At 55.1% G+C, this 24,454-nt stretch overlaps 2 protein-coding genes across 2 annotated transcripts; one reads left to right on the forward strand and one right to left on the reverse strand.

The window, feature by feature from the left end:
• The first annotated feature begins 954 nt into the window (after positions 1 to 954).
• LOC135999711 (olfactory receptor 14J1-like) lies at positions 955 to 1,587 on the forward strand. Its single transcript, XM_065653267.1, has one exon. The coding sequence runs from the start codon at positions 955 to 957 to the stop codon at positions 1,585 to 1,587; it is 633 nt and encodes a 210-aa protein (XP_065509339.1).
• Positions 1,588 to 9,736: 8,149 nt separating this feature from the next.
• Positions 9,737 to 18,733, reverse strand: LOC135999581 (antigen WC1.1-like). Its single transcript, XM_065653143.1, has 14 exons — positions 18,667 to 18,733; positions 17,374 to 17,688; positions 16,095 to 16,403; positions 15,559 to 15,873; positions 14,713 to 15,039; positions 14,314 to 14,628; positions 13,652 to 13,966; positions 13,208 to 13,258; positions 12,809 to 13,123; positions 12,357 to 12,392; positions 11,935 to 12,072; positions 11,042 to 11,137; positions 10,220 to 10,372; positions 9,737 to 9,990 (listed from the first exon to the last, which is right to left on the reverse strand). Exons 1-14 carry the CDS (start codon positions 18,731 to 18,733, stop codon positions 9,737 to 9,739), a joined length of 3,006 nt encoding a protein of 1,001 aa, XP_065509215.1.
• Between the last annotated feature and the right edge of the window lie 5,721 nt (positions 18,734 to 24,454).

Genomic DNA, 24,454 nt, shown 5'->3' on the forward strand with positions numbered 1-24,454 from the left:
TAGATTAATTTGTTTCTGAAGTCATTTTCATGGTAGCACAAGGTGAAGCACAGGACAGATGAGTAGAATCCTGATGGACACTGCTGCTATCTGACTCTGCACTGAGCCATAGAAAGCTGAGACTTTTTTTCAGTCCCATCGCAAGACACTTCACATTTTAATCACAGAAATGAGGATTTGTACCCCTAAAAAAACCCCGCTCACCTGATGTGGTGGTGGAAAATAAAAACAAAACAGTTAAAATAATGATAAAGACATGCTAATTGTCTCCTCTGCAGCCCATGGCCTTGACAGTCATGAGCAGAGATATTTAACTATTTCATGGCAGGTGGATTACATCTGCCATTCCTTGTGAATGTCAGACCTGTCACAAACCAGCTCCCATGTCCCCACTGCAGCAGAGCAAAGCTGGCTGCTTGGCAGCACACGGGCAGAGGTCCTGCTCCTCACAGCACACTCAACCAGCACAGACCAGAGAAAGGAAATGCATTTAAATTGGGGTGATATATATAAAAAATGGTATGGCTTTGCTAAGAGGAGTTTGTCCTGATTTTAAGTTGCTTTTTTTTTTTTTTTTTTAAACAGAGCCCACGTGCCAACAAACAGCAAATGTCCAACAGCAGCTCCATCACCCAGTTCCTCCTCCTGGCATTCGCAGACACACGGGAGCTGCAGCTCTTGCACTTCTGGCTCTTCCTGGGCATCTACCTGGCTGCCCTCCTGGGCAACGGCCTCATCATCACCACCATAGCCTGTGACCAGCACCTCCACACCCCCATGTACTTCTTCCTCCTCAACCTCGCCCTTCTCGACCTGGGCTCCATCTCCACCACTCTCCCCAAATCTATGGCCAACTCCCTCTGGAACACCAGGGCCATCTCCTACACAGGATGTGCTGCACAGCTCTTTTCATTTACCTTCTTGGCAGAAGCAGAGTTTTCTATACTCACCATCATGTCCTATGACCGCTTTGTTGCCATCTGCAAACCCCTGCACTACGGGACCCTCCTGGGCAGCAGAGCTTGTGTCCACATGGCAGCAGCTGCCTGGGCCACTGAGTTTCTCTATGCTCTGCTGCACACGGCCAATACATTTTCACTGCCACTGTGCAAGGGCAATGCTGTGGACCAGTTCTTCTGTGAAATCCCCCAGATCCTCAAGCTCTCCTGCTCACACTCCTACCGCAGGGAAGCTGGGCTTCTTGTGGTTAGTGCATTATTAGCATTTGGCTGTTTTGTGTTCATTGTGGTGTCCTATGTGCAGATCTTCAGGGCTGTGCTGAGGATCCCCTCTGAGCAGGGACGGCACAAAGCCTTTTCCACATGCCTCCCTCACCTGGCCGTGGTCTCTCTTTTCATCAGCACTGCCATGTTTACATACCTGAAACCCCCCTCCATCTCTTCCCCATTTGTGGACCTGGTGGTGTCTGTTCTGTACTCAGTGGTGCCTCCAGCAGTGAACCCCCTCATCTACAGCATGAGGAACCAGGAGCTCAAGGATGCCCTGTCGAAACTGAATGACTGGATTTCTTCTGAAGCTAGACACTGTCTCTGTCTTCTACATAAGAGTTATAGTCTAACTCACTGAAGGGTCATCCTGTGTGCAGTATTTTTTCTCTCTAGTTGTGGTTTTTTATTATAATATTTTAATTCCCTTCGTAATTCACTGCCTGCTTTTCTTTTCTCGTCGAGTGTCTGTGTCAACAAGGAATCATGCTCTCTGTGTTTAAGCAAAATAAAGGGCCCTTCAGCAAATTGTTTTCTGCAGACATTCTAACTCCAAGGCCTTTTCTGAGCTGCAGGGAGAGTTCATGTGAGCATGGGTGGAAGGGAAAAGAGCTCTTGCATGGCAGCACGGACAGGGAGCAGCAGAGCTTGGTCTTCCAGAGCTGTTCTCGTTCCACTCCCACACTCGCCTTCTCATCCCTTGTGTTGGTGCAAGGCCTGAGTGCTCTGGCAGCTTGGTCACCGTCCTGCTGTGTGTCAGTCCTGTGAGCGCAGGCAGGGACAGGCAATGGGCACTGCTGTGACAGAGCTGGCCTCAGAACAGCCTTTCCAGAAAGAACGGTCATCTCCTCAGGGCAGCGCATGATGGTTTATATCTTCTTGCAAAATCTATCTCAAGCATATGCCTACAAAAGTGGCCCACAGATGAAACACCGTTGTGCAGCTGAACAGTGTGTGTGTGCAGGGCTGGGCACACAGCAGTGTCCTCTCACAGCCAGGCCTCCTGCCAGAGACCTGCAGGACCAGCAGAGCAGGGGCTGGGCTGTGCCCGTGTGCACTGGACACCCCTTCGGAAGGAGCCTCAGGTCAATCACCATGGACTGGCCCCTCACAACCACCATTTCCAGCACTGGCCTCTCACCCCAGCTCAGAGTTCTTTGTCCCTCTATGGAATTACTCTGAATGAGTAGGTCAGAGGTTCATGTTTGCATTTTTCAGATGACATGTAAGCATACACTTCATGTATGTGAGGTGACATGAACCCGAGTCAGCACAAACACCATCAGCTATTCCTTGGGTTTCCACGAAGGCCTGTGAGACAGAGAGTTTATTGAGGTCACATCATCTTGGGACTAATATCCCATAGGAAACCACCAGAATGCAGCACTGGGATGTGCTTCCTTGAGCCAATGTCCATTCCTAATGATGAGGGACGTCAAAGAAGAATGCAGAACATGATCACACACCATGGGGCTGAGGTGCCTCGCATCCTTTGGGAATAGGAACAGGAGGCCAGAGAGACACTGTGACTCCTGTATCTGCCTGTAAAAGGGAAAGGGTCTGACCCTGAATATCTCAATGTGTTTTAAGAGTCCACGAGGCCAGCTCAGATGTGGGTGCCTGACAGAACCCTGATATTTCTGTGTGTGACTCCAGGGACTCCCAGTGGCCCAGTGAGATTCATCTCAGGTCCCTTGGGTAGGCTCATCGCGAGTGTCCCTATTTGCTACATCACCTTTGCCATCTCCATCACATGCTGTTCTACACAGTCCTACACCTGCCCCTCTTTCCCTGTGGGAAATTCTGGATTGTGGTGTCAAAAGTGCCAGAGTAATCAGAGAGGTTCAGAGGTCTCTTAGAAAGGCAGACGTCAAACCCATCTTCAAGAATGGCAGGAAGGAGAACTGGGAGAATTACTGGCTGGTCAGCCTACGTCTGTCCCTGGGAAGGGGATGGGCCACATCCTCCTGCAGCCATTTCCAGGCAGGTCTAGGACAAGGAAGGGATTGCTGAACCCAAATGGCCAGGGGAAAGAAAGGCATGTTGTGTACATGGAGTTTTGCAAGGCCCCAGACGTGGTCTCCTGTGGTGGCCTTAGAGCAGATTGGTGAGGTCTGGGATGAAGATGTGGATGTTTTGATGGGTGTGAAGTTGGCTGGATGACCAAGCCCAAACATCATCAGTGGTACAAAGTCCTCTGTTTAGCCAGTTTCTAGTGGCATCCCTCAGTGATGAGTACTTGGGGCAACACTGTTGAATGGGTTTATTCTCCCCCTGCATCGTGTCACGGAGCACATTTTCAGCTCCTATGTGGATGATGGAAAGCTGGGCAGAGGCCTAGAACAACCTCACCTGGTGGACCCTGCCCTGAGCAGGAGAGTGAGACAAGATGATATTCAGGGCCTTCATCAAACCTGAGGTATTATATGATTCAATGAATTTTTACCTTGGAGAAGTGTTTGAAGACAGAATATGTAGTCCTTATCAGTTAGAAGAATGAATCCTGCCTGCAATTGCTAACCTAAAATATGTAAATCCTCTCAGTTTTGGTCACTCTGCTCCTCTAACAAAGATTAAAGTGACTTTTAAAACACCTGATCAGAACGTGCAAAGAATACTGTCCTTGCAGTGCAGACACTCCGGAGCCTGCACAAGTAGTTGAGTCTTGTTTTAACATCTATCTCAAGACTGTTACATAAAGTGTCCTTTAGCAGAACTTTTCTCCTTATACGCTCATTATAATACTAAAATACACATGCCTAGGATGGGAGACCCAGGCTCAGCCCGGGACCCTTCCTCAACAAGCATACATGGTGATAAAATAACTATTTCTCACCATCAGAGCTGAAGAAAAGACTAAAAGGAGTTGTCCTGTGCAGGGACAGGAGTTGGATGCGATGATCCTTATGGGTCTCTTCCAACTCCGGACATTCTAGGATTCTATGAAACACTAGGTCAAAAGTCCATGTTTTCATTGTACAGATGAGTTGTAACCATACACATCACGTGCATGTCCATTGTGTGCATGTGGTGAAATGAACCCAAGTGAGCACACATGCTATCAGCTATTCCTTGGGGTGCCATAAAGGTCAGTGGAACAGAGATGGTGTTCAGGGGTCTCTTGCAAGATGTGTTTTTGTAGGATTCCATGAATCTTTTCCTTGGAGAGCTCTTTCAAGAGAGAATTGACAGAGGAAGAAGAAAAAGAAAACAACAAAAAAAAAAGACAGAAGCAGAGATATAAAATACACCAGTGTAAATACAGCAGCTCCTCTGGGGAACGTTTCTCCACTCAAACCCTTGATCTGAAATCTATTAGATAAATTTGATGAAAGCAGCTTAGTTTTATCTGCTCACACACTGGACCACAAGGAGGGTGATGGCTGGGTACGATGCCATGTGCTCAGCTGTGTCTCAGGAACTCATAGGCCAGTAGGAAGCCAATGGCTGTGGAGGGGACTGTGAGGTCACTTGTGCCTCTGCAGGGGATAGATCAATAGCAGGAACATGGCTGGGAAAGGGACTGGGAGGTCACACATACGAGACAAGCAATCGGGCCCAATCAGCATGATTTATGAAAGGCAAGTCCCACTTGACCAACCTGATCTCCTTCTATGTCAAGGTGACCGGCTTAGCAGATGAGGGAAAGTCTGTCATGGGGGAGTGAATCCACCACACAGGCTGTGGATGTTGTGTACTTAGACTTCAGTAGAGCCCTTGACACCGAATCCCACAGCATTCTCCTGGAGAAGCTGCAGCTCATGGCCTGGATGGGTGTATCTGCGATGGATAAAGAACTGGCTGGAGGACCGGGCCAAAGAGTTGTGGTGAACGGAGCCAATCCAGTTGGTGGCCGGTCACGAGTGGTGTTCCCCAGGGCTCAGTATTGGGGCCAGTTCTGTATAATCTCTTTATCAATGGTCTGGATGAGGGGATCAAGTGCACCCTCAGTAAGTTTGGAGATGACACCAAATTGGGAGGGAGTGTTGACCTGCTGGAGGGTAGGAAGGCTCTACAGCGGGATCTGGACCAGATAAAATGATGGGCTGAGTGTAGTTGTTTGAGGTTTAACAAGCCCAAGTGCCAGGTCCTGCACTTGGGTCTCAAGAACCCCAGGCAGCGCTACAGGCTGAAGGGAAGCGTGGCTGGAAAGCTGCCTGGCAGAGAGGGATCTGGGGGTGTTGATTCATAGCAGCTGAACATGAGCCAGCGTGTGCCCAGGTGGACAAAATGCCACCAGCATCCTGGCACGCACCAAGAGTAGCGCAGCCAGCAGGACCAGGGTAGTTATCATCCACTTGTAGCTGGCGCTTGTGAGGCCCCCACCTTGAATCCTGAGGTCAGATTTGCGTCCCTCACTATAGGAAACACCTTGAGGTGCTGGAGCAAGTTCAGAGAAGGGCAATGGAGCTGGTGAAGGGGCTGGAGGAAAAGTCTGATGAGGAGCAGGTGAGGGAACTGGGACTGTTTAGTCTGAAGAAAAGAAAGCAGAGGGGAGGCCTTCTCACTCTCTACAACTGCCTGAAAGGAGATTGGAGTATGGAGAGTGTTGGTCTCTCCATGTCTGTCCTGTACTGAGGACCCCAGAGCTGGATGCAGGACTCCAAGTGGGGCCTCACCGGAGTGGGGCAGAATCCCCTCCCTTAACTTGCTCGTCATGCTCCTTTGGATGCAGCCCAAGATATGTTTGGCCATCTGGGCTGCAAGCGCACATTCCCAGCTCCTGTCCAGTCTTTCACCCACCAGGATCCCCAAGTCCTTCTCGTCAGGGCTGCTCTCCATCCCTTCATCCTCCAGCCTGTAATGATAGCAAGGGGGTTGCCCCAACCCAGGTGCAGGACCTTGTGTACGGCCTTGTTGAACCTCAGGAGATTCAAATGGGTCCACTTCTCGAGCTTATCCAGGTCCCTCTGGGTGGCCTTCTGTCCCAGAGGCGTATCAGCAACACCACTCAGTTTGGTGTCATCCGCAAACTTGCTGAGGGTGCACTTGATCCCACTATGTCATTGATGAAGATATTAAACAGTACTGATCCCGGTATGGACCCCTGAGGGACGTCACTTGTCACCAGTGTCCATCGTGCCACTGATCACTGCTTTTTGGGTGTGAACATTGAGACAGTACCTCACCCACGGAACAGTCCAGCCATCAAATCCATATCTCTCCAATTCAGAGAGAAGGATGTTGTGAGGGACCATGTCAAAGTCCAGGTAGATGACATCCATAGCCCTTCCTTTGTCCGCTGATGTAGTTACTCCATCGTAGAAGTCCACTAGGTTAGTCAGGCAGGACTTGCCCTTGGTGAAGCCATTCTGGCTGTCTCAAATCACCTCCCTGTCCTCCTTGTGCCTTAGCACAGCTTCTGGGAGGATCTGTTCCATGATCTTCCCAGGCAAAGGTAACAGATTGACAGGTCAGTACTTTTCAGGGTCCTCCTTTCTACAGCAGAGGAGAGAAACACTGCCACACAGCGCAGCTTGGAATGTGGAAACTGGACATGAGAAGGAAGAAATGTCACTCAAAGGGTAGTGCTGTGGTAGAATAAATCATTCAGAAGGAGCATGAGTTCAGTCAACGACCTTGTGTTCCAAGGAACAGAGCATGGGAGTGGAGACACATCGGTCAATGTATGGAAATACCAGGGTGAGAGCAAGGGGAGGAAGCGAGATGGGTGTCTGCAGCCTGCAGGGAAACAGAAGCAGCTGTGGGACAGTGTAGGACAACCTGTGGTGGAGATGGCAAAGGGCACTGGCAAGGCTGGATGTCACCAAGAGAACCCAAGTCTTTGTCCCCTTGGCTATGGCAATCATCATGTTGTCCTCAGGCACTGGGGGCACCTCATGGCCTCCTTGCACACCCCCAGGAAGGCTGGGAACTGTCACACCATTGTCCTTCACTCAGCATCACACAGCCCACATCCCCCTGCCCCAGGAAGAGCCCTGAGCAATGGGTGAGGGACAGGATCTGCCTTCCCAGGGGCTGGGGGTCAGGCCTTGGCCTCTCTGCTTCACCCAACAAAACCAGGCTTTTCTCAGCACCTCAGCTGCCTGCACATGACCCTTTGTTTATCTGCCATCATGGCCTCCAATTCTCTGCTCTAACGAGTCCCTGAGGAGGCTTTGCTGGTACTTCTCCTCAGTGGAACTCATTAATACTTCAAGGTACTTAGTACTTATTTCTTCTGACTTTGACTTCTGGAAAGGTTTCTGCAATCTTTTCTCAGCACCTGAGGTTCAAGGACTCAGCACCAAATGCACCATGGGGTTCATTACATTGAAGAAAGCTCTAGGAAACCATGTCTTTTATTGTAATTGTCTTCTAGTATTGTACAGTTAATTGGAGGGGTTGCCTATTGTAGTTTCGGAGAGTGATTTCAAAAACCTTCTAATAAAAATTACTATTTTTTTTTTTTCAAAAGGTATAGTTTATTTTTTTTCAGTGTGGAGAAGAGGTGATTGCAGCATTATCTGATATTGATCCAGGGTCTCTCCTAAGGAGGTCTGGACTGGTTGGAGAAGCTGTCCCTTGAGGTCTGACACTGTGTGGACAACCTTGCTCCTCACCTCCCCAACCCCATCATTTCTCTCATTGGCCACCTGGCACTTGCATCCCTTTTCCTTACACCAGACTTCTCCACTGCAGGCTGCAGCTGGATGTTTGGGGCAGAGCTGAAGTAGCTCAGCTGGGAGAGCATCAGACTGAAGATCTAAAGGCCCCTGGTTCATCCCTGGGCTTCGCAATGATTTTCTCCCTTTGACATTTGCGGAGCCCATCTGCCTTCTTCCATCCTGCCCTGGCCCTCCTTGCGCCTCCAGCTCTTGCCACAGCACTGCCCATGCCCTGTAGCTGCAGATCTGTGGGTCAGAAGGAGCCTTCTTCTTGCACCACAAGTTCCCGCCTCTCCCTGGGCAGGAATCTCTATTCAGTGCTTTTTTGGGGTGATCTCCAGCTGTCCCTCCTTCTAATCAGCAATCAGGATCTCTGTTTTGTGAGGCCTCTGCAAAGACCCTGTCTCTCTCCTCTTTGTCATTCTCGATGGTGCACAGACTGCTCCCCTCATACACCTCCTTGCCTGGACCTCAGTTCCCAGACTGGAGCATCCTGACCACCGTCCCACCCAGTCCAAGGGCCGGGCACTCTCTGGAGCTGAGGTGTGAGTCGCAGCATCCTCTGGAGGTTTGTCACAGCTGGGCCTCTGACGTGCCAAGGACAGCTGGCAAAGCCGTGCTGAGCTTCGTCCCCTGGGGAGCGTGGGCACCAGTGTTGTTCAGTCACAGGCTGTCCTGAGCAGAGTTTTGTGCCTCCCCGCTTTGCCCTCCTGCTGCAATGTTTGATGAATCACAGACACGCTCCTCTCTGGGCATCAGCAGAGAGATACAAGCACAGGGGAATCTGTCTGAGGCCCCACATGAACATCCCTCTGCATCAGTTCCTCTCTGCTGCCAGGGCACAGGTCAGGACAGAAATACCAGCAGTGGCTCCCCTGGGGTCTAGCTTGGAAGTCACCAGCTGTCACACTGGGACTCCCAAACAGCCCCAGCTCAACCACTGAATGTCATTTTTACTTTTACTTGCATTTCCTGAGCACTGCACAAGTTGTTGTGCTCTCCATCCTCTCAGCCCAGAGCCAGGGCTCACAGCACAGGTGTCTCAACTGTCCCCCGTTTCCATACCCAAATATTCCAGGGAAGTTGGGCTTTTGTTGTGACTGAGAACAACTGAGAGGAGAGGGACAGACTGTCCAAGCAAAGTTACTGTCTTTTCAGCTTTGAGAATGAGCTTGAAAATGTTTGTCTGCCGGGGTAGTGCCTGCATGACTGTTACTGCTCCAAAAGAGTCCTTCTAGGTTCTTGCTGAGCAAGAACAGGAGAGTCATTGATGAAGACGGGCTTCGGGGACCCATGTGCCTCCTGACCATTGCGGGAGGAGATCTGTGGGCCATCATCACCTTTGCAGCCATCTGGAGTTTAAAGGGCACCTTGACCACCTTAGGGTTCACTTCTGCGGGGTCACAGCCCAGGACTTACCCTGATTGGCAGCTCTGTCATGGCCTCTGCGTTGTGGGACCAGCCTGGCCCAGGCAGGGCCTGGGGGAAAGAGCAGCTGGGAGATCTCGGGGTGAAGAAATGGGCACTGGGGTGCATCATGGCACCTATTAGAGAGCCATTTTGTCTAGAAACTGCCTGTGGCAAAGCAAGATGGGAACGTCTCTGTCAGCAGGATTATTCCACAGGGACCACAGGCTCTGGCAGCCCCACAACCTGACCCCAAACCTGTTGTCCCTGAGACAAACCCCTTCCCCACCGCCATGTCTTTGTTCTCTGCTGCCCCTGATCAAACTCAGGAAGATTTCCTGATGCCTGGGCAGACACAAACCAGATCCCGGTCAAAGTCCACTGAGACTTTTAATGACAACAAATATGATGCACAGTGTAAAAACAGGGAAAAAATGGAGGAAACTCTGGGCTGTTTCTGCTGCCCATGGGCAAAGGGAGACGGTTCCCTGGTGCTCACGGCTCTCCCAGCTGCACAGACCTCTCCTCCCTCCCGGCTGCACCCACCTGCACAGCAGGGATGGGGTTTCCTGGCTGGGGGCTCAGGAATTGCTGTGCACCCAGCTCTGTCACAGCCTTTGTGTCCTCACAAGGATGTGCCAGAGAGATCTCTTCAGCATCATCATAGCCCATGCTCCCCGGGGACAGGGACGAGGTGTCTCCTTCAGCTCCAGGGACCCCGGCACTTCTCTGGGAGCACAGGCTGCCCCCTGCAAGCAGCAATGCAGGACATTGCAGTTCACCCCATGGGGTCTGTGCACCACCTTCCTCCCTGCTCCTCACCACATTCAGCTCCTTCCTCCACCCTCCAGTCCCTCCATGGGAAACTCCTGGGGCAGGATTCCCCTTCCCAAGAGGTTTAGGTCTCAGTACAGCAGCAACTAGGGTGTGAGCAGGGATGGCACCCCAGGAACCAGCAGCGCTGAATTTCCCTCTCACCTCTGGGTGCATCCCTGGGTCCTGCTCCCTCCTCTGGCACCCTGGGCGTTTCCCAAGCTCCCTGTCCAGGGCCATCGTCCTCCGCAGGGTGAGAAAGCTCCCTGGCATCATCATAGCCCTCTGCTGGGTCATCCCCATGTGGAACAAGAACATCTGAAAAGAGAGGGGAGCTGGTGACAGTGAGAAGATACATCCTGCAGAGCAGAGGATGGGAGGCACTGGTGTTGGCAGCAGCACAGGAGACCCTCATGTCCTCCCCATCTCTGACACTCAGTGACACCTCTGTCCATCATTTGTCTGCAGGCAGATCAGCCCCTTCCTGCTTCATCACCTGGTGCTGATCCCAGACCATCCTCCTCCTCACGGTACCCAGGGTAGGGCTGCAGCCGGGTCAGGGACTGCTCTGAAGAGGAGCCTGGAGAGATGCGCAGCGGGTGTTAAGGAGCGAGCCCACTGACCTGGTTCGTGGCCAGCACTGCTGGGGAAGGGGGACCCACAGAGCTGGGGCTGCATGGGGAGGAGGGCTGGGAATTCACCCTGCTCCCCTGGGACAAGCTCTGTCTCAAAGGTGCTCCCAGAGCTGCCCCAGGACAGCTCATCCCTCACTGGTCAAGTGGGGTGCAGGGGCAGGAAGAGAGGGGCTGTCCAGCTGCGATGGGCAAAGCTGGTTGGGAGGCAGCTCCTCTCCTGGGCCCAGGACCTGGGTGCTCTCCCCACAGACCACACAGCCCCAGCACTGCAGGGACCACGGGCTGGGGGCTTCAGAGGGTCAGCCCTGGGGTGGGCCAGGGGAAAGGGTCCTGCAGATGTGCCCACACCCACCTGAGCGACCAAACCTCGCCTGCTTCTCCTGCACTGGGCTGTAACCGATCTCCTCATACACGGCCTCGGGGAAGAGCTCCTGGGCTGTCCTGGAGCCTGGGGACAGAGGCAGGGCTGGCACAGGGACAGGCAGAGGGGCGATGGGACCCCACTGTGTTCCCCCAGACCTGTTCCTTGGCCCAGCGCAGGACTGCTCCAACAGCACAGCCCCACTGTGCTGTCCAGGAACAGCTGCCACATCCCCAGTGAGGGCCACATCACTGTGGAGATGATCTGGGGCAGCATCACACCCTTGGAGACAGCGCCCAAGCCCCTCTGCCCCCTGGGTCATCCCCCCTTGTCTGACCCCAGAGCAGCTCACATGTTTCCTCTCCACCTGGAGCTGACCCCTGTCTGCCCCATGAGTCCATAGTAGGGCCCCAGCCTTACCAAGGGCAGGCAGGGCTGGGCGGAGGGTCAGCCTGGGGCCTGACACCGTGGAGATGGGCCTTGCTGCTCTGTGTTCCTCCTGTCTTCTCCTTTTCCCCAGAGCATCCTCCAGCACTACCCAGAGCACTGCCAGCCTTGGCCATCTCCACCAGGATAACATCTCCTCCAGGATAATATCTCCCCCAGGATAACATCTCCCACAGGATTATATCTCCCCAAGGATAAAATGTTCCCTGGTCCTGCTCTGCCATTTCTCTCCTTGCCCCATCTCTTGCTCCCACCACCTCTTGAGAGATCCACCAATTGCTGCTGGTGCCCTATGGCCAGACAGTCAATGGGGTGCGTGGAACAGGTGGCAGCATACAGTCTCATCCCCTCAGCTCTGCTTGTGCCCCTTGCTGACCCCCCGCAGCACTCACAGCCCTTCCAGGAGGCATCACTGGGACCTCTGTGGAAGGACCCACCTCTGCGCCCAGCCCTGGCTCTGAGCACTTGCCCGGCCAGCAGGGCCAGGAGCAGGCAGAGAAGGGCCCCCAGGATGATGCAGATGATGACGGGCACTGAGATCCTCCCATTGAGAGTCGGACGGCCCTGGGTGGGATCTGCATGGGCAAGAACATGGAAGAACAGCACCAGCCTTGGGAGAGGTGGAGGCAGCACCAGTCCTGACCCCCATCACACAAGGCAGCAGGGAGTGGAGGGCCCAGGGGGAGAGTGATGGAGAAGTTTCCACCCTGCTGAGTGAATTACAGCCCTCCTCAACCCCCACACAAACACCCCAGTGCCTCCTCCTGGGAGTTTCACACTCCAGCAAGGAGCCCCTTCCACCCAACTGTGGGTCAGAGTCTGGCCCTGGATACCCAGCCCTGGGGGGAGGACAAGTTACCTGCTTGGGGTGGGGATGCTGCTGTCCTGGGTGCAGCTGCAGAGGAGGAAAAGTAGAGCTGGGCTGAGAGGGTGGGAGTGCACGTACCAGGGAGCCTCCCCTCCAACACACCCATGTGTGTCTGTTGGTGTCCTTGACACATCCCAGCCAAATTGCCCCTCCTGTAGTGCTAGAAAGGGACCCAGGACAGGGCCTGTGGCCTCTGCTCTGGGTGGCAGGCAGGGTGGCACAGGCAGCCCATGGGATGGCCCTGGAGCTGCAGGGCCCCACGGGCAGTGGCCCAAGGACATCCAGTTCCACCGAGGCTGCTCCCTGCGTGGCACCAGCCTGCTGCACCCCACAGGAACATTCCTGCTCTTGGGAGCTCAGGGGCTGTGCCAGGACCAAGCGGGTGAAAGGCCTTCCCCAGCTCCCTGCCAATACCCGAGCAAGGGGTCCCAGCCCCAGCTCACCCGAGCAGCGCACGGCAGCATCTTCCTTATGCCGGCAAGCACGTCCGTCCCCAGGCCGGGCCCAGCAGTCCTGCGGAGACGACTCCGTCCCCCGGCACTCCACCCGCTCCAGCCAGATGGGGCCTTGCCCCACCCCAAAAGCAGCCTCACGCAGGGCAGACACCGCGGGGCCACAGCCCAGCTGCCTGCACGCCACCTGGGCATCCCGCATGTCCCAGGAGTCATCGCACACTGTCCCCCAGGAGCCGTGATGCCAGAGCTCCACTCTGCCCGAGCACCCGTCCTCGCCTCCCACGGCACGGATCTTCTCCCTGTCTGGAGAAGGCAAAGAGCTCCCATGGCACTCAGACAGCAGAGCCCTGCCAGGCAAGAGGAGCACACAGAGGAGCAGCTCCCTACCTGTGCAGCTGGTGGAGTTGGGGCACGGGGCCAAAGGCTCTGGGGGCATTTCTGGGCGTCTCCCTGAGGAAGGAAACACTGTGGTGAAGGGGCTGGCTCGGGGATTGTGCAGAAGATAGCGGGGCTTAGCTCTGGTCATGCCTGTGTGTGCCATCTTGGTCACAGAGCAGCAGGGGTTGTCCATGGAGGGGAGGCTCCTCTGAACCCCATCTGGTCTCTGCTGAGACCTCACTTGGAGATGTCACTGCCTCCTCCAGGCACTGCTGGGTGACAACTGCTGCTGGACGTGTGGGGCTCTGAGAGCTGTGGTCACGTTTGTGCCACCAGCAGCAGAAGAGTCTGACATGGAAATGAAAACCCCTCCAAGCTCTTTCTCTGCATTTGGCTGTGCCCAGAGGGGAGCAGAAGCTGGGGTGACACCGGACCCGAGTGGCTCAGAATTACCATTGCAGGTGATGTAGGTCTCATCTCGCAGGTCATCGCATGACTGTGGGTCCCAGGGAGCAGAGGGACACTGCCAAAAAGAGTTGTTTTTCTCCCCACACTGCACGTAATCCAGCCAGGCAGGGCCAGACACCCTGCCATAGGACAGGTCTGTTTCCAGGGATCCTCCATCCCCACAGCCCAGCTCCTTGCACGCCAGCGACACCGTGTCAGGAGTCATCGCATTGGAGCAAACACTCCCCCACGTCCCGTTGTAGAAGACCTGCAGGCGCCCGGAGCAGCCGTCACTGTTCTCCAGCCTCAGGGCCATGAACTCTGGGAGGAAAGGCAGCAAGAGGAACAGGCTGGTCTGGGGCTGTGGGAGCCAGGACACCTCTGCACTCCCCAGGCCCCCAGGCAGGCAGGGCAGGGCCAGCAAGTCCCCCTTGCAGCCAGGGCAGAGAGAAGTCCCTGATGGACACACAGCCCTGCTCTCCCCACTCACCCTGGGGGACAGCTGAGCTCCCTGGGGACCCCAGTGGGACTGAGGGCACCCATGCATGGGTGTCCATAGGCCGGGCTCAGGCAGGGGCTCAGCCACGGACAGCCTTGGCCATGCCCAGCTTTCCCTGCATCCCAGCCTCTCCAAGAGCCAGGATCCCAGCACATCTCCCAGCACAGACCTGAGCAGATGACGCCCGCGTCCTCTTTGTGCCTGCAGTCGTGCTGCCCCCAGGGCCCGGCAGCGCAGTCCCAGAGAGCAGCTTCGGACCCAGAGCAGTTCACACCGTCCAGCCAGATGTGGCCGGAGCCTTCTCCGAACCGAGCAGAGTCGGCCACCTCCACCGGCCCTCCACAACCCAGCTGGTGGCAAACGACGGCGGCATCAGACAAGTCCCAGCCATCGTCACAGACGGTCCCCCAGCTGCCCTGGTAGTAGATCTCCACTCTCCCTGCGCAGCGCCCGGACCCATTCACGAGCCAGACCCGCCGGCTCCCTGCAGTGGGGAGAAACCCCAGGTGATGTCAGGGGGTAGCTGCCCCCCACCCCTTCGTCTGGGGGCTCGTGCAGCACCGCTCACCCCAGCAAATGACTCCCACGTCCTCCACAACCCCTCCCAACAGGGCTCTCCTGGGCAGGGAGGTGTTGCAGAGGGTCAGGCTGGCCTCGTGCCCCGCGCACCGGACCCCTCGCAGCCCCACGGGGCCCGTCCCTCGCTCAGGCTTTGGGGGGTTGTAGGCTTTTTCTGCCTCTCCACACCACAGCTGCCGGCACACCACGCTGGCCTCCTGCACGTCCCACTGGTCGTCCAGGACTCTGCCCCACGTCCCGCGCTGGAAGATCTCCACTCGCCCGTTGCACCGGCTCCCTCCGCCCACCAGCCGCAGGGACGCAGAGTCGGCTGGGCCTGGGGACAGCAGAGGAGCCACAGCCATCAGCGGCACCGGGCAGCACGGCAGCCTCCAGGGAGGAGGGCAAGGGGGGTTTGTCCGACCAGACAGGACAAGATTGAGCCCTGTGCTGACGAGAAGCCAGGGCAAAGCCCAGGCCCTGTCTGCAGCTCACACCCAGGTCTGCTGCTGCTGGGTGGTGGGATGAGGCTCTGCAGGGCTCTCTGTGGGGATGGGATGTGGCTGTCTGCAGCCACAGGGATGGAGCAGAGCCCCACCGACCTGTCCTGGGCTCATGCTATGGAACACAGGCCTGGCAGTGGTGCTGGGGCCTGAGGCGCTGCCCTGGGGACAGGTGTCTGCCTCTGTTCAGACCTCAGCTCTCCCAGAGCAGAGCGGTCAGTGTGAGCAGGGAAAGCCCCCCAGGGATCCTCCAGGGAGAAATTCAGCCTGGCGCTGCCATGGGACCCAGCTTTGGGTGGCCATGTCTCCCACAAAGGGAAATGGAGCTAATGCACCATTTTCCCAGCACTCACCTGAGCAAATGACAGCAGCGTTGTTCCCGTGGGAGCATGGGGAGGCCCCCAGGGTGGTCACTGGGCACTGTCCCAGGTGGGCTTCAGTCCCGTCACAGTGGAACGAGTCTCTCCAGACAGGGCCGGTTTCTCTCCCAAAATACTCTCCTCCAGGAATGGACTCAGCAAACCCACAGTGGAGTTGACGACACAGAACGTGGGCATCCGAGAGATCCCAGCGGGAGGCACAGAGGGTCCCCCAGGTCCCCAGCACCTGGACCTCCACCCTCCCTGCACAGGCTGTGCTGCCGTTCACCAGCCAGAACGCTGTGTACTCTGGGGACAGAGGAGGAGAGAGGGTGGGTTGGTGCTTTTGTAGCCTCGGTAGCCAGTGGACAGTCCAAAGGGACAGATGCCTTTCTTCTCCTTGTGCACGGTTTTTGTGCTGGAGACGGTGCAATGATCCCTCCTGTCCTACACCCACCCAGCCTGGTTCTTGCTCTGTTCCCAAGCCCTGGCACAGCCCCAGTGTTCACCACCCCACCCTTTGTCCTTACGTGTGCAGCTGACAGCAGCGCTGTTCATCTGGGTGCAGGCCTGGTCCCGGGAGGACCCCGTGGGGCAGGAGGACAGGAGGGACTCATTCCCCACACACTGCAGCTCTCCATCCCACATGGGACCAACCCCTTCTCCAAAGTGACCTCCTCCAGACACAGGCAGGGCCACGCCGCACTGCAGCTCCCTGCAGACCACCTCAGCAGCTTTGGGGCCAAAGTGGGAATCCCAAACAGTTTTCCACTGGTCCCCATCACGGATCTCCACATGTCCTGAGCAGCGGCTCTTCCCTCCCACCAGACGGAAAAATCCTGGAAAAATACACCAAACAACCTGGGAGTTCCCAGAGCCCTCTGTCAGTTACATGCCCACATCCCTCATCACCTCCGAGCAAGCCGTGGCCAAACTGCCTATTGCACATGCCAGAGGAAGCTGTTGGGGAAGGGCTGGTGCCAGAAACACATCCAAGACTCCTCCTCCCCTTGTCTACACCACCAGAGCACCCGAGGTGTGTGTCTGCCACACACTCACAGCCACAGGTGCTGCTCACACAAAGGGCTCCCACACAAGGTTCTCTGTGCTGCGAGCACGGTCCCCCCAGCACCGCAGCCGTGTGAGCAGTTGGGGTCCAGGAGAACTGGCCCAGATGATGATGAAGCTGCAGCTGCTCAGCCCCTGCAGAGCTTGGGCCAGGCAGGACCATCCTCACATGGGTGCAACCAGAAACGCACTCTGCTCCCAGGGGTGTTCCTGGGGTGTTGGGAGGTTCCTTTTAGGTGGGAGATGTCCCAGAGCACACATATGGAGCAACTGCTATCATGGCTGGCACTCTCCAGAGCCCTCCCCTGCCTGCTCCAGGGGGTTGTTCTCATCCAGGGACACCGTGCTCTGCCCAGGGGTGCACAGGTCCCAGGCCAATGGCCAGGCATGGGACAGGAGACCCGCATGTCCCCCTGGCCTCACGCTGCCTCAGAGGGTGACAGCAGCATGGACGAGAGTCAGTAAGTGCTGGCAAAGACCCTGTTTCATGGGTCAGTGTGGGGAGCTGTGGGCAGGCAGGAGGGGTTGGGCAGCTTGTCAGCGCTGCCTGCATGGGGTCCTGTCCCCACAGGGCTGTCACAGCTTTCCCCAGGGACCAGTTACACCAGCAATGACAGTCCCCGTTCAACAGCATGATTGGCCACACTTGGCCGAGGTCCAGCATGTTTGTTGCTCCTTATGGCACAGCCAGGTCTCTTCCTGCATCCCAGCCCCAAAGGTGGGAACACGCTGACCCCTTACCTGAACACATCACTCCAGCATCCTCAGAATGATCACAGTTATCTTCACCCCATCCTGCATGTTTGCAGTCAGACAGGGTAGATTCAGTGCCATTACAGCCGACATCATCCATCCAAATGGGGCCAGATCCTGCCCCAAAGTGTCCGTACTGAGGAGCTCCAACAGCAGACCCACAGCCCAGCTGCTTACAAACCACTGCTGCATCGTTCATACTCCAGTGGTAAGCACACACAGTCCCCCACTGTCCCTGGTGTTTCACCTCCACTCTCCCAGCACAGCGCCTGCCGCCATCCGCCAGCCTCACCTCCGCAGCACCTTCAAACACCAACACGGGATGAGTCAGGAGAGCACCGAGCCCCAGTGCTGCAGGTCTGGGGGAACCTCCTGTCTGAGCTGTGTCAGAGGAACCAGGGTGGGAGCCCCCTCCCCTCCAGGCTGTCCCCAGAGCAGTGTGAGGGTCCCTTCTGTCCCCACAGCTGCGCAAGGCTGGGGGTGCCCAGGTCCAGCACTGCTGGGTCATTCTCCATCCCACCACACAAGGCAACTCTTCCCAACCCAAAGGCCACCTGCCCCCCACCCATGCCCACCCACACACTGCCCAGCCCTGCACTAGGCACCTGCTGCCCCCCAGACCAGCACCCTCTGAACAGCCCTGTGTACCAAGGGCTGCAGCTTCCCCTGCAAACCACCTGCCACAGCACCATCCAAACCCGGCCCAGCCCCAGGGCCTTCCCTGTTCCCACTGAGACCATCCACAGGACCACACATCCCCTCCTCTCCTGGTGTCAGCCCAGCCCCTGCACTGGGCCAGGCCCCCCAGGAAGGACGTCTCCCTACTGCAGATGTCCCCATCCTCTTCTCTCTGCGGGGCACAAACTGCCCCCGTGGGGTCAGGGCTACCCTGGAACAAGGGGCGCTGAGCAGCACACAAACCCTCTGGGGCACCCCAGAGGTTGGCAGTGGCCTGGAGATCTCTGGGTGCTGCCATCACCAGTGAGGCCACCACTGGCTCCAGAGGCAGAGTGCTGGGAACAAGGGGGCCCAAAATGGTACCCCAGGACAGGGTATCTGTGAATCCAGCCAGGCACAGGCTGCCCTGAACACTGGAGCCATGGAAAAGGAGATTCTCCCACCAAGACAGGCACAGGGAAGGGCACAGGCTCCATGGATCTGAGCACCTTCTGCCCCTTGTCTCAGCAGCACCTGCAAAGAAACCCCATTCCCAGACAGATCCCCATGACCACACTGGTACCCGCTGGCCCTGGGCGGTGGGACAAGGGAGTCAGCACTTACCCCTGCACAGCTGTACCCAGAGGAGCAGCCACAGCGTCTGAGGGGACAGGAGTCCCTCTGTGCCCATCCTGAGCCTCCTGCCCTGATGGCGCATCCCTCTGTGCCGCACTCCCTGCCGCAGCTCCAGGGACTCGTGGGAACAATGATAACGGGAGGGCAATATATCTCTGCAGATGTTCCCCAGCTACAGGAGGAGCCAATCGAAGCAGCAGCACCTTTTTAGACATTATCGGGAGCTATCTCCCCTCCGACACAGCCCAGTCCTCCAATGAACTTCTCCAGCGCCATTCATGACCATATATGAGGGACGGCTCCGCTGCAGGTGTCACATCACTGTGCTGGTGGAACGTCACAGGACAGGGCTGGTTGTAGTGAGGCAAACAATTTTTTACTCCTTGAGCCCTGTGGTGGGGACCAGGAGCACCGAGCATGTCCTGTGACAGACTATCCAAGAGCTCGAGGTAGGGAGCGTCCAAACACTCCTGTGCTACAAGACCCATGGGGCTGCGACTGCACCAGGGCTGTGTCAGGAAGGGAAGGAAACAGCCCCTGTGACAGACCCCACAGTGCTGGGAGCAGCAGCTGGGAAAGGGCCTTAGCCCAGGGCAGAGCCCCATCCCAGGAGCGCTGGCTCACCCACCGCTCCCTGGAGAGCCCACGGAAGGTCCCTCGCAGGAGCTGGAGCTGGGACACGTCCCTGTCCTGGCAGCAGACGTGCAGCCCAGGGGCTCAGACGCGTCCCTGCCTGTCAGTGTGTCACCGAGGGGCCGTTATTCCCCACGGGTGGATCAGAGCTGCAGCCTGCAGGTGCACAAACCACAGCCCCCGCGCTCCCCCCGCGGCGCCCGGGCAGGAAGTCTGTGGTTTCCTCCGGGCGCCGTGCCCGGGCACATCCCTGCGGTGCCCCCGAGCCACCCCCATCCCGACGGCTGCAGCCAGGGCTGCAGGGGCTGCTCCTTCGGCCTCGCAGACACGGGGCCGGGCAGCTCCGGTACCTCGTGGGGACCCTGTGACAGCACATGGACGGTCTGCACCGAGCTCCATGGCCATGGGGTGTCACCGGTGACGTGAGCACTGCACCCTCCTACTGCCAGTGCTGGGTGTGCATGGGTTATACTGACAGTGACCTCACAGCTCCTGCTGCCACCGCTGTGTGCTCATTGGTTATACTGACAGTGACCTCACAGCTCCTACTGCCACCGCTGTGTGCTCATTGGTTATACTGACAGTGACCTCACACCTCTACCGCCACCGCTGTGTGCTCATTGGTTATACTGGCAGTGACCTCACAGCTCCTACTGCCACCGCTGTGTGCTCATTGGTTACACTGACAGTGACCTCACACCTCTACTGCCACCGCTGTGTGCTCATTGGTTACACTGACAGTGACCTCACACCTGTACCGCCACCACTGTGTGCTCATTGGTTACACTGTCACACGAGTGTGTGCACTCTATGGACTTCTGCTGACAATGGTTCCAAAAAGCTGAATTTGGGTGGGGTATAAATATGGTTTTGTGACATCACGAGCACCCAGACGAGCCTTGTGTCTGTTCCTGGCCCATCTACTATTCAGCCACTGGTGATGTCGTAATATCTATGTCTGATATGGGCCTGCTCCTGGCCTGTTGGCTCTTCAGACACCAATGACCGCAAAACCACCTACACAAACTATGGGTCTGCTCCTGGCCTATTGGCTCTTCAGACACTAATGACCGCAAAACCACCTACATGAACTATGGGCCTGCTCCTGGCCTGTTGGCTATTCAGACACCAATGACCGCAAAACCACCTACACAAACTATGGGCCTGCTCCTGCCCTATCACTGCTCAGGCAGCAGTGACGTTACAAGCACCTACACATGCCATGGGCCTACTCCAGGCCTGTGAGCTACTCAGGGGTGGCTGACTCAGACACCTGGTGACCTCCCCAGCACCTGTAAGGACGTGCACCTGGTCCTGGCCCATCAGCCATTCAGCCAGGACTGACATCACAAGTACATCCCAAGCCACGTTTCTCCCTCTTGCCTTCAGCTCCTCAGGCACCAGTGACCTGACCACGTCACATCCACCCACTTGCTGTCTGCTCGCCTGCGAGACACAAAGGCACAAGTGACCTCACCAGCTGTGACACAAACTGTGTGCCTGCGCTGGGCCTGTCAGCTGCTCGGGTGTCAGTGACCTGCAACCACTTACACAATCGCTGAGTCAGCTCCTGGCCTGTGATCTACTGAGACACCAGGGACCTCACCCGCACAACCTGTTTGCTCTGTGCACATGTTGGGGGTGACCCCATCTGGCAGCGCCCACCCAATCACTTGCTCAATCCCCAGCAGCGGGATGGGGGAGGGAACTGGAAGGGCAAAAGCAAGAAAGAATATCTCATGGGTCAAGATAAAGACAATTTAATAAGTGGAGAAGAAATGACTCACAGCAGGAGATATATATGCTCAGCCTGTCTCTGAGCAAAGGATGTTCTGAAGAACACACCTGCCTCCTCAGTTCTATTGCTGACCATGACGTCATATGGTGTGGAATATCCCTCTGGTCAGTTGGGGTCAGCTCTCCTGGCTTCGTCCCCTCCAGCCTCTTGCCACCTGCAGCCTCCACACTGTTAGGGCAGAGGGAGAAACAGCGAAGGCCTTGAGGCTGTGCCAGTGCTGCCCAGCAACCGCTACAACATGAGTGTTGTCAAAGCTGTTCTGGGCACCATCAGCAGAGGCTGTGAACAAGAAAATTAGCTCCATCCCAGGGAGTACAATTTCCACCCCTTATTCCACACCACATGCACCCTGCTCAGGTCCTACAGTGTTCAAGACATTTACATCCACCACCACCCCCTTCCCCACCCCTTGACATGACACACGCAGCACACTGGGTTTGGTTGGTGTGGCTGAGGTGGACCTGGGCAAGTCCCATCACTTCTCCCCTCACTCAGTCAGAGCAGTTTGGAACATTCAATCATGTTATGAACCTAAGGACAAGGAAACCTATTTATCACCAGCCTGCACCCCACAGTGGCCTTACAAGCAGCTGGGAGACCCACACAACCAGGGGGGTGCCTCTTTTTGAACCTCAACATCCGATTTGTGGTTTATGGTTTTATTGGTGACTACTTCTGCTTCACGTTGTCTATTTTGAGATCCCCTTCAGGTCTTTTCCGTGTTGTCCCCATGCACATGTTCTTCTGAAGCTGGCATTTTGTCCTGGTTTTCCATGTTCACAGACAGTTTGCCTGTGTCTCGCAGCACCCAGAAGAGCTCAGAGTCTGACCCAGTAATCCCGCACTGCCATCCTGCTGGGCTGGGCTGGGATGCGGGGGCCATCCAGTCCAGCCCACAGGACTGGGCTTTTCCTTGTATGTGAAAGGATCTGTGCTGAGGGCCCCTCAGTGGCCTCCTGGGGGAGGACATAGCCCTTGGGCATGATCCAGCTTGTCTATGTCCTCCCCACCTGATTGAAGTTCCTCCCCAGACATCTGTGGGCTGCTTCTGCACCAGGTAAAGTGGGGGATGTCGACCCATCCTTATACTTTTCTTTCTACTCTCATTTAAAATCTACTTTTTCATTCTATTAGATCTTATTAAAGAAAGCATTATCCATTTTATATGTACGTTATAATGGCTATGTATATTTAATTTCTCTGGTTTTATACATACGTATATATCTATATATGATGTGTATACTCTTATACACATGTACAGAGGCATATATACATTTTAAATACCATATTTATTCATAAATAAAACAAAATAAAATAAAATAGAATAAAAAAAAATACTGGCTGCTCATGGCTTGGACAGGCATACTCCTTGCTGGGTAAAGAACTGGCTGGAGGGCTGGGCCCACAGAGTTGTGAACGGAGTCAGATCCAGTTGGTGTCTGGTCATGAGTGGTGTTCCTCAGGGCTCAGTATTGGGGCCAGTTCTGTTTAATCTCTTTATCAATGATCTGGACAATGGGATCAAGTGCACCCTTAGTAAGTTTGCAGATGACACCAAGTTGGGTGGGAGTGTTGATCTGCTGGAGGCTGGGAAGGCTCTACAGAGGGATATGGACTGGATGAAATGATGGGCTGAGGCCAGTTGCCTGAGGTTCAACAAAGCCAAGTGCCAGGTCCTGCACTAAAGTCATAACACCACCAGGTAACGCTACAGGCTCGGAGAGGAGCAGCTGGAAAGCTGCCTGGTGGAAAAGGACCTGGAGCTGTTGGTCGACAGTGGCTGAACCTGAGCCAGCAGTGTGCTCAGGTGGCCAAAAAAGGCCAATGGTATCCTGGCTGGTATCAGCACTAGTGTGACCAGCAGGACTAGAGAAGAGATTGTTCCCCTGTCCTGGCCACTGGTGAGGCTGCAGCTCGAATCCTGGGGTCAGTTTTGGGCACCTCACGGCAAGAAAGACTTTGAGGTGTTGGAGTCAGTTAAGAGAGGGACAACAAAGTTGATGAAGGGTCTGGAGCACAAGTCAGATGGGGAGTGGCTGAGGAAGCTGAAGCTGTTTAGCCTGGAGAAAAGGAGGCTGAGGGGAGACCTTATTGGTCTCTGCAACTACCTGAAAGGAGGTTGTAGTGAGGTGTGGGTCAGTCTCTTTTATCCAGGTAACAAGTGATAGAACAAGAGGAAATGGCCTCAAGTTGTGCCAGGGAATGACTGGGGAATAGAAAAAATTTCTTCATGAAAAGGATTTTTGGGCATTTGAACTGGCTGCTCAGGGAAGTAGTTGAGTCACCATCTCTGGAGGGTTTTAAAAGACATGTAGACATGGGGCTTAGGGACATGCTTTAGTGGTGGACTTGGCAGTGTTGGGTTTATGCCTGGACTCTATCATCTTAAAGGTCTTTTCTGACCTACGTGATTCTATGATTCCATTATTCTATTATTTTATGATTCTTCTGTGCTTGTACCTACACACAAATACAGATTTTCTCATATAAAAAGACAGATGACAGATATCTGATAAGATCAGTGCAAATTTGGCCATCCCAAATGGGCACATTACACTGAAGCTTTTTACCCTGCTTTTCTCCATCAGGCAAGTGTCGCCAAAACCTCAGAGTGGGATTCACTGTGTGCCAAGAGTAAGAAGTGGCATGGACAGTTATTGGCAGGGAGCTTTTGGGGCCCTGGGCTGTGTTAGACAAAAATAAAATGTTTCGAATGCTGTTAGGTTTCCATATGATGGAAATGTTGAGAACATTTTTTTTGTTTTAAGCAATAAAAAATAGAATGAAAGATGTAGAGTGAAAGACAAGTCTTATTGCAGATTTAGGCTTCAAATATTGCTGGTGTTGTTAACCTCCTTCCTTTGTTTTGCCTTGTTTTACTATACTGATCTCTGGGGGATTTTATGTTCTGCCTTTGTTTGCAAAGGCAAGTGATCATAACACTGGGCTGGGATGCAGTTACAGGGACAGGGGTGGGTGGTGCCAGTGTAGGTGCCCTGGGACCCTCTGCCCAGGCTCCAGCTGCAGCTTCCCAGGGGCTCTGGTCTCCAGCGAGTCCTCTGTGACAACGACCAGTCCAGACCTGGACTGCAGAGACACTGGCTCCTCTGGAGGTGGCCCTGGATACTTGTGGTCAGGCAATGGAGCTCGCCCTGAAAATGCGAGACATTTGCACACGTCTTTAAAAGCAGGAGCAGGAAATCATCAGCTGAAACAATTCAATACCTTAAATAAAATATCAGTGTTTTCCCTTGAGATCAAAATGAGGCTTTTCAGCATGTGCATTTAGAGCAAGAGGAGAACTTCTCATCTTCCACTAGATTTGCCTTGCCAGCACTCTCTCTG

The sequence above is a fragment of the Caloenas nicobarica genome, chromosome 29, assembly GCF_036013445.1.
Source record: "Caloenas nicobarica isolate bCalNic1 chromosome 29, bCalNic1.hap1, whole genome shotgun sequence".
Taxonomy (NCBI): Eukaryota; Metazoa; Chordata; class Aves; order Columbiformes; family Columbidae; genus Caloenas; species Caloenas nicobarica.

What these genes read in the sequence shown, in the direction of transcription:
- LOC135999711 (XM_065653267.1), top strand. Translation starts at nt 955, where the DNA reads ATGTCCTATGACCGCTTTGTTGCCATCTGCAAACCCCTGCACTACGGG.
- LOC135999581 (XM_065653143.1), bottom strand. Translation starts at nt 18,733, where the DNA reads ATGGGCACAGAGGGACTCCTGTCCCCTCAGACGCTGTGGCTGCTCCTC. An exon ending in CGTGGGAGTCATTTGCTGGG is followed by an intron (nt 14,629 to 14,712) that starts GTGAGCGGTGCT and finishes TCCCCACTGCAG; the next exon opens with GGAGCCGGCGGGTCTGGCTC. An exon ending in GACCTACATCACCTGCAATG is followed by an intron (nt 13,259 to 13,651) that starts GTAATTCTGAGC and finishes GGAGACGCCCAG; the next exon opens with AAATGCCCCCAGAGCCTTTG.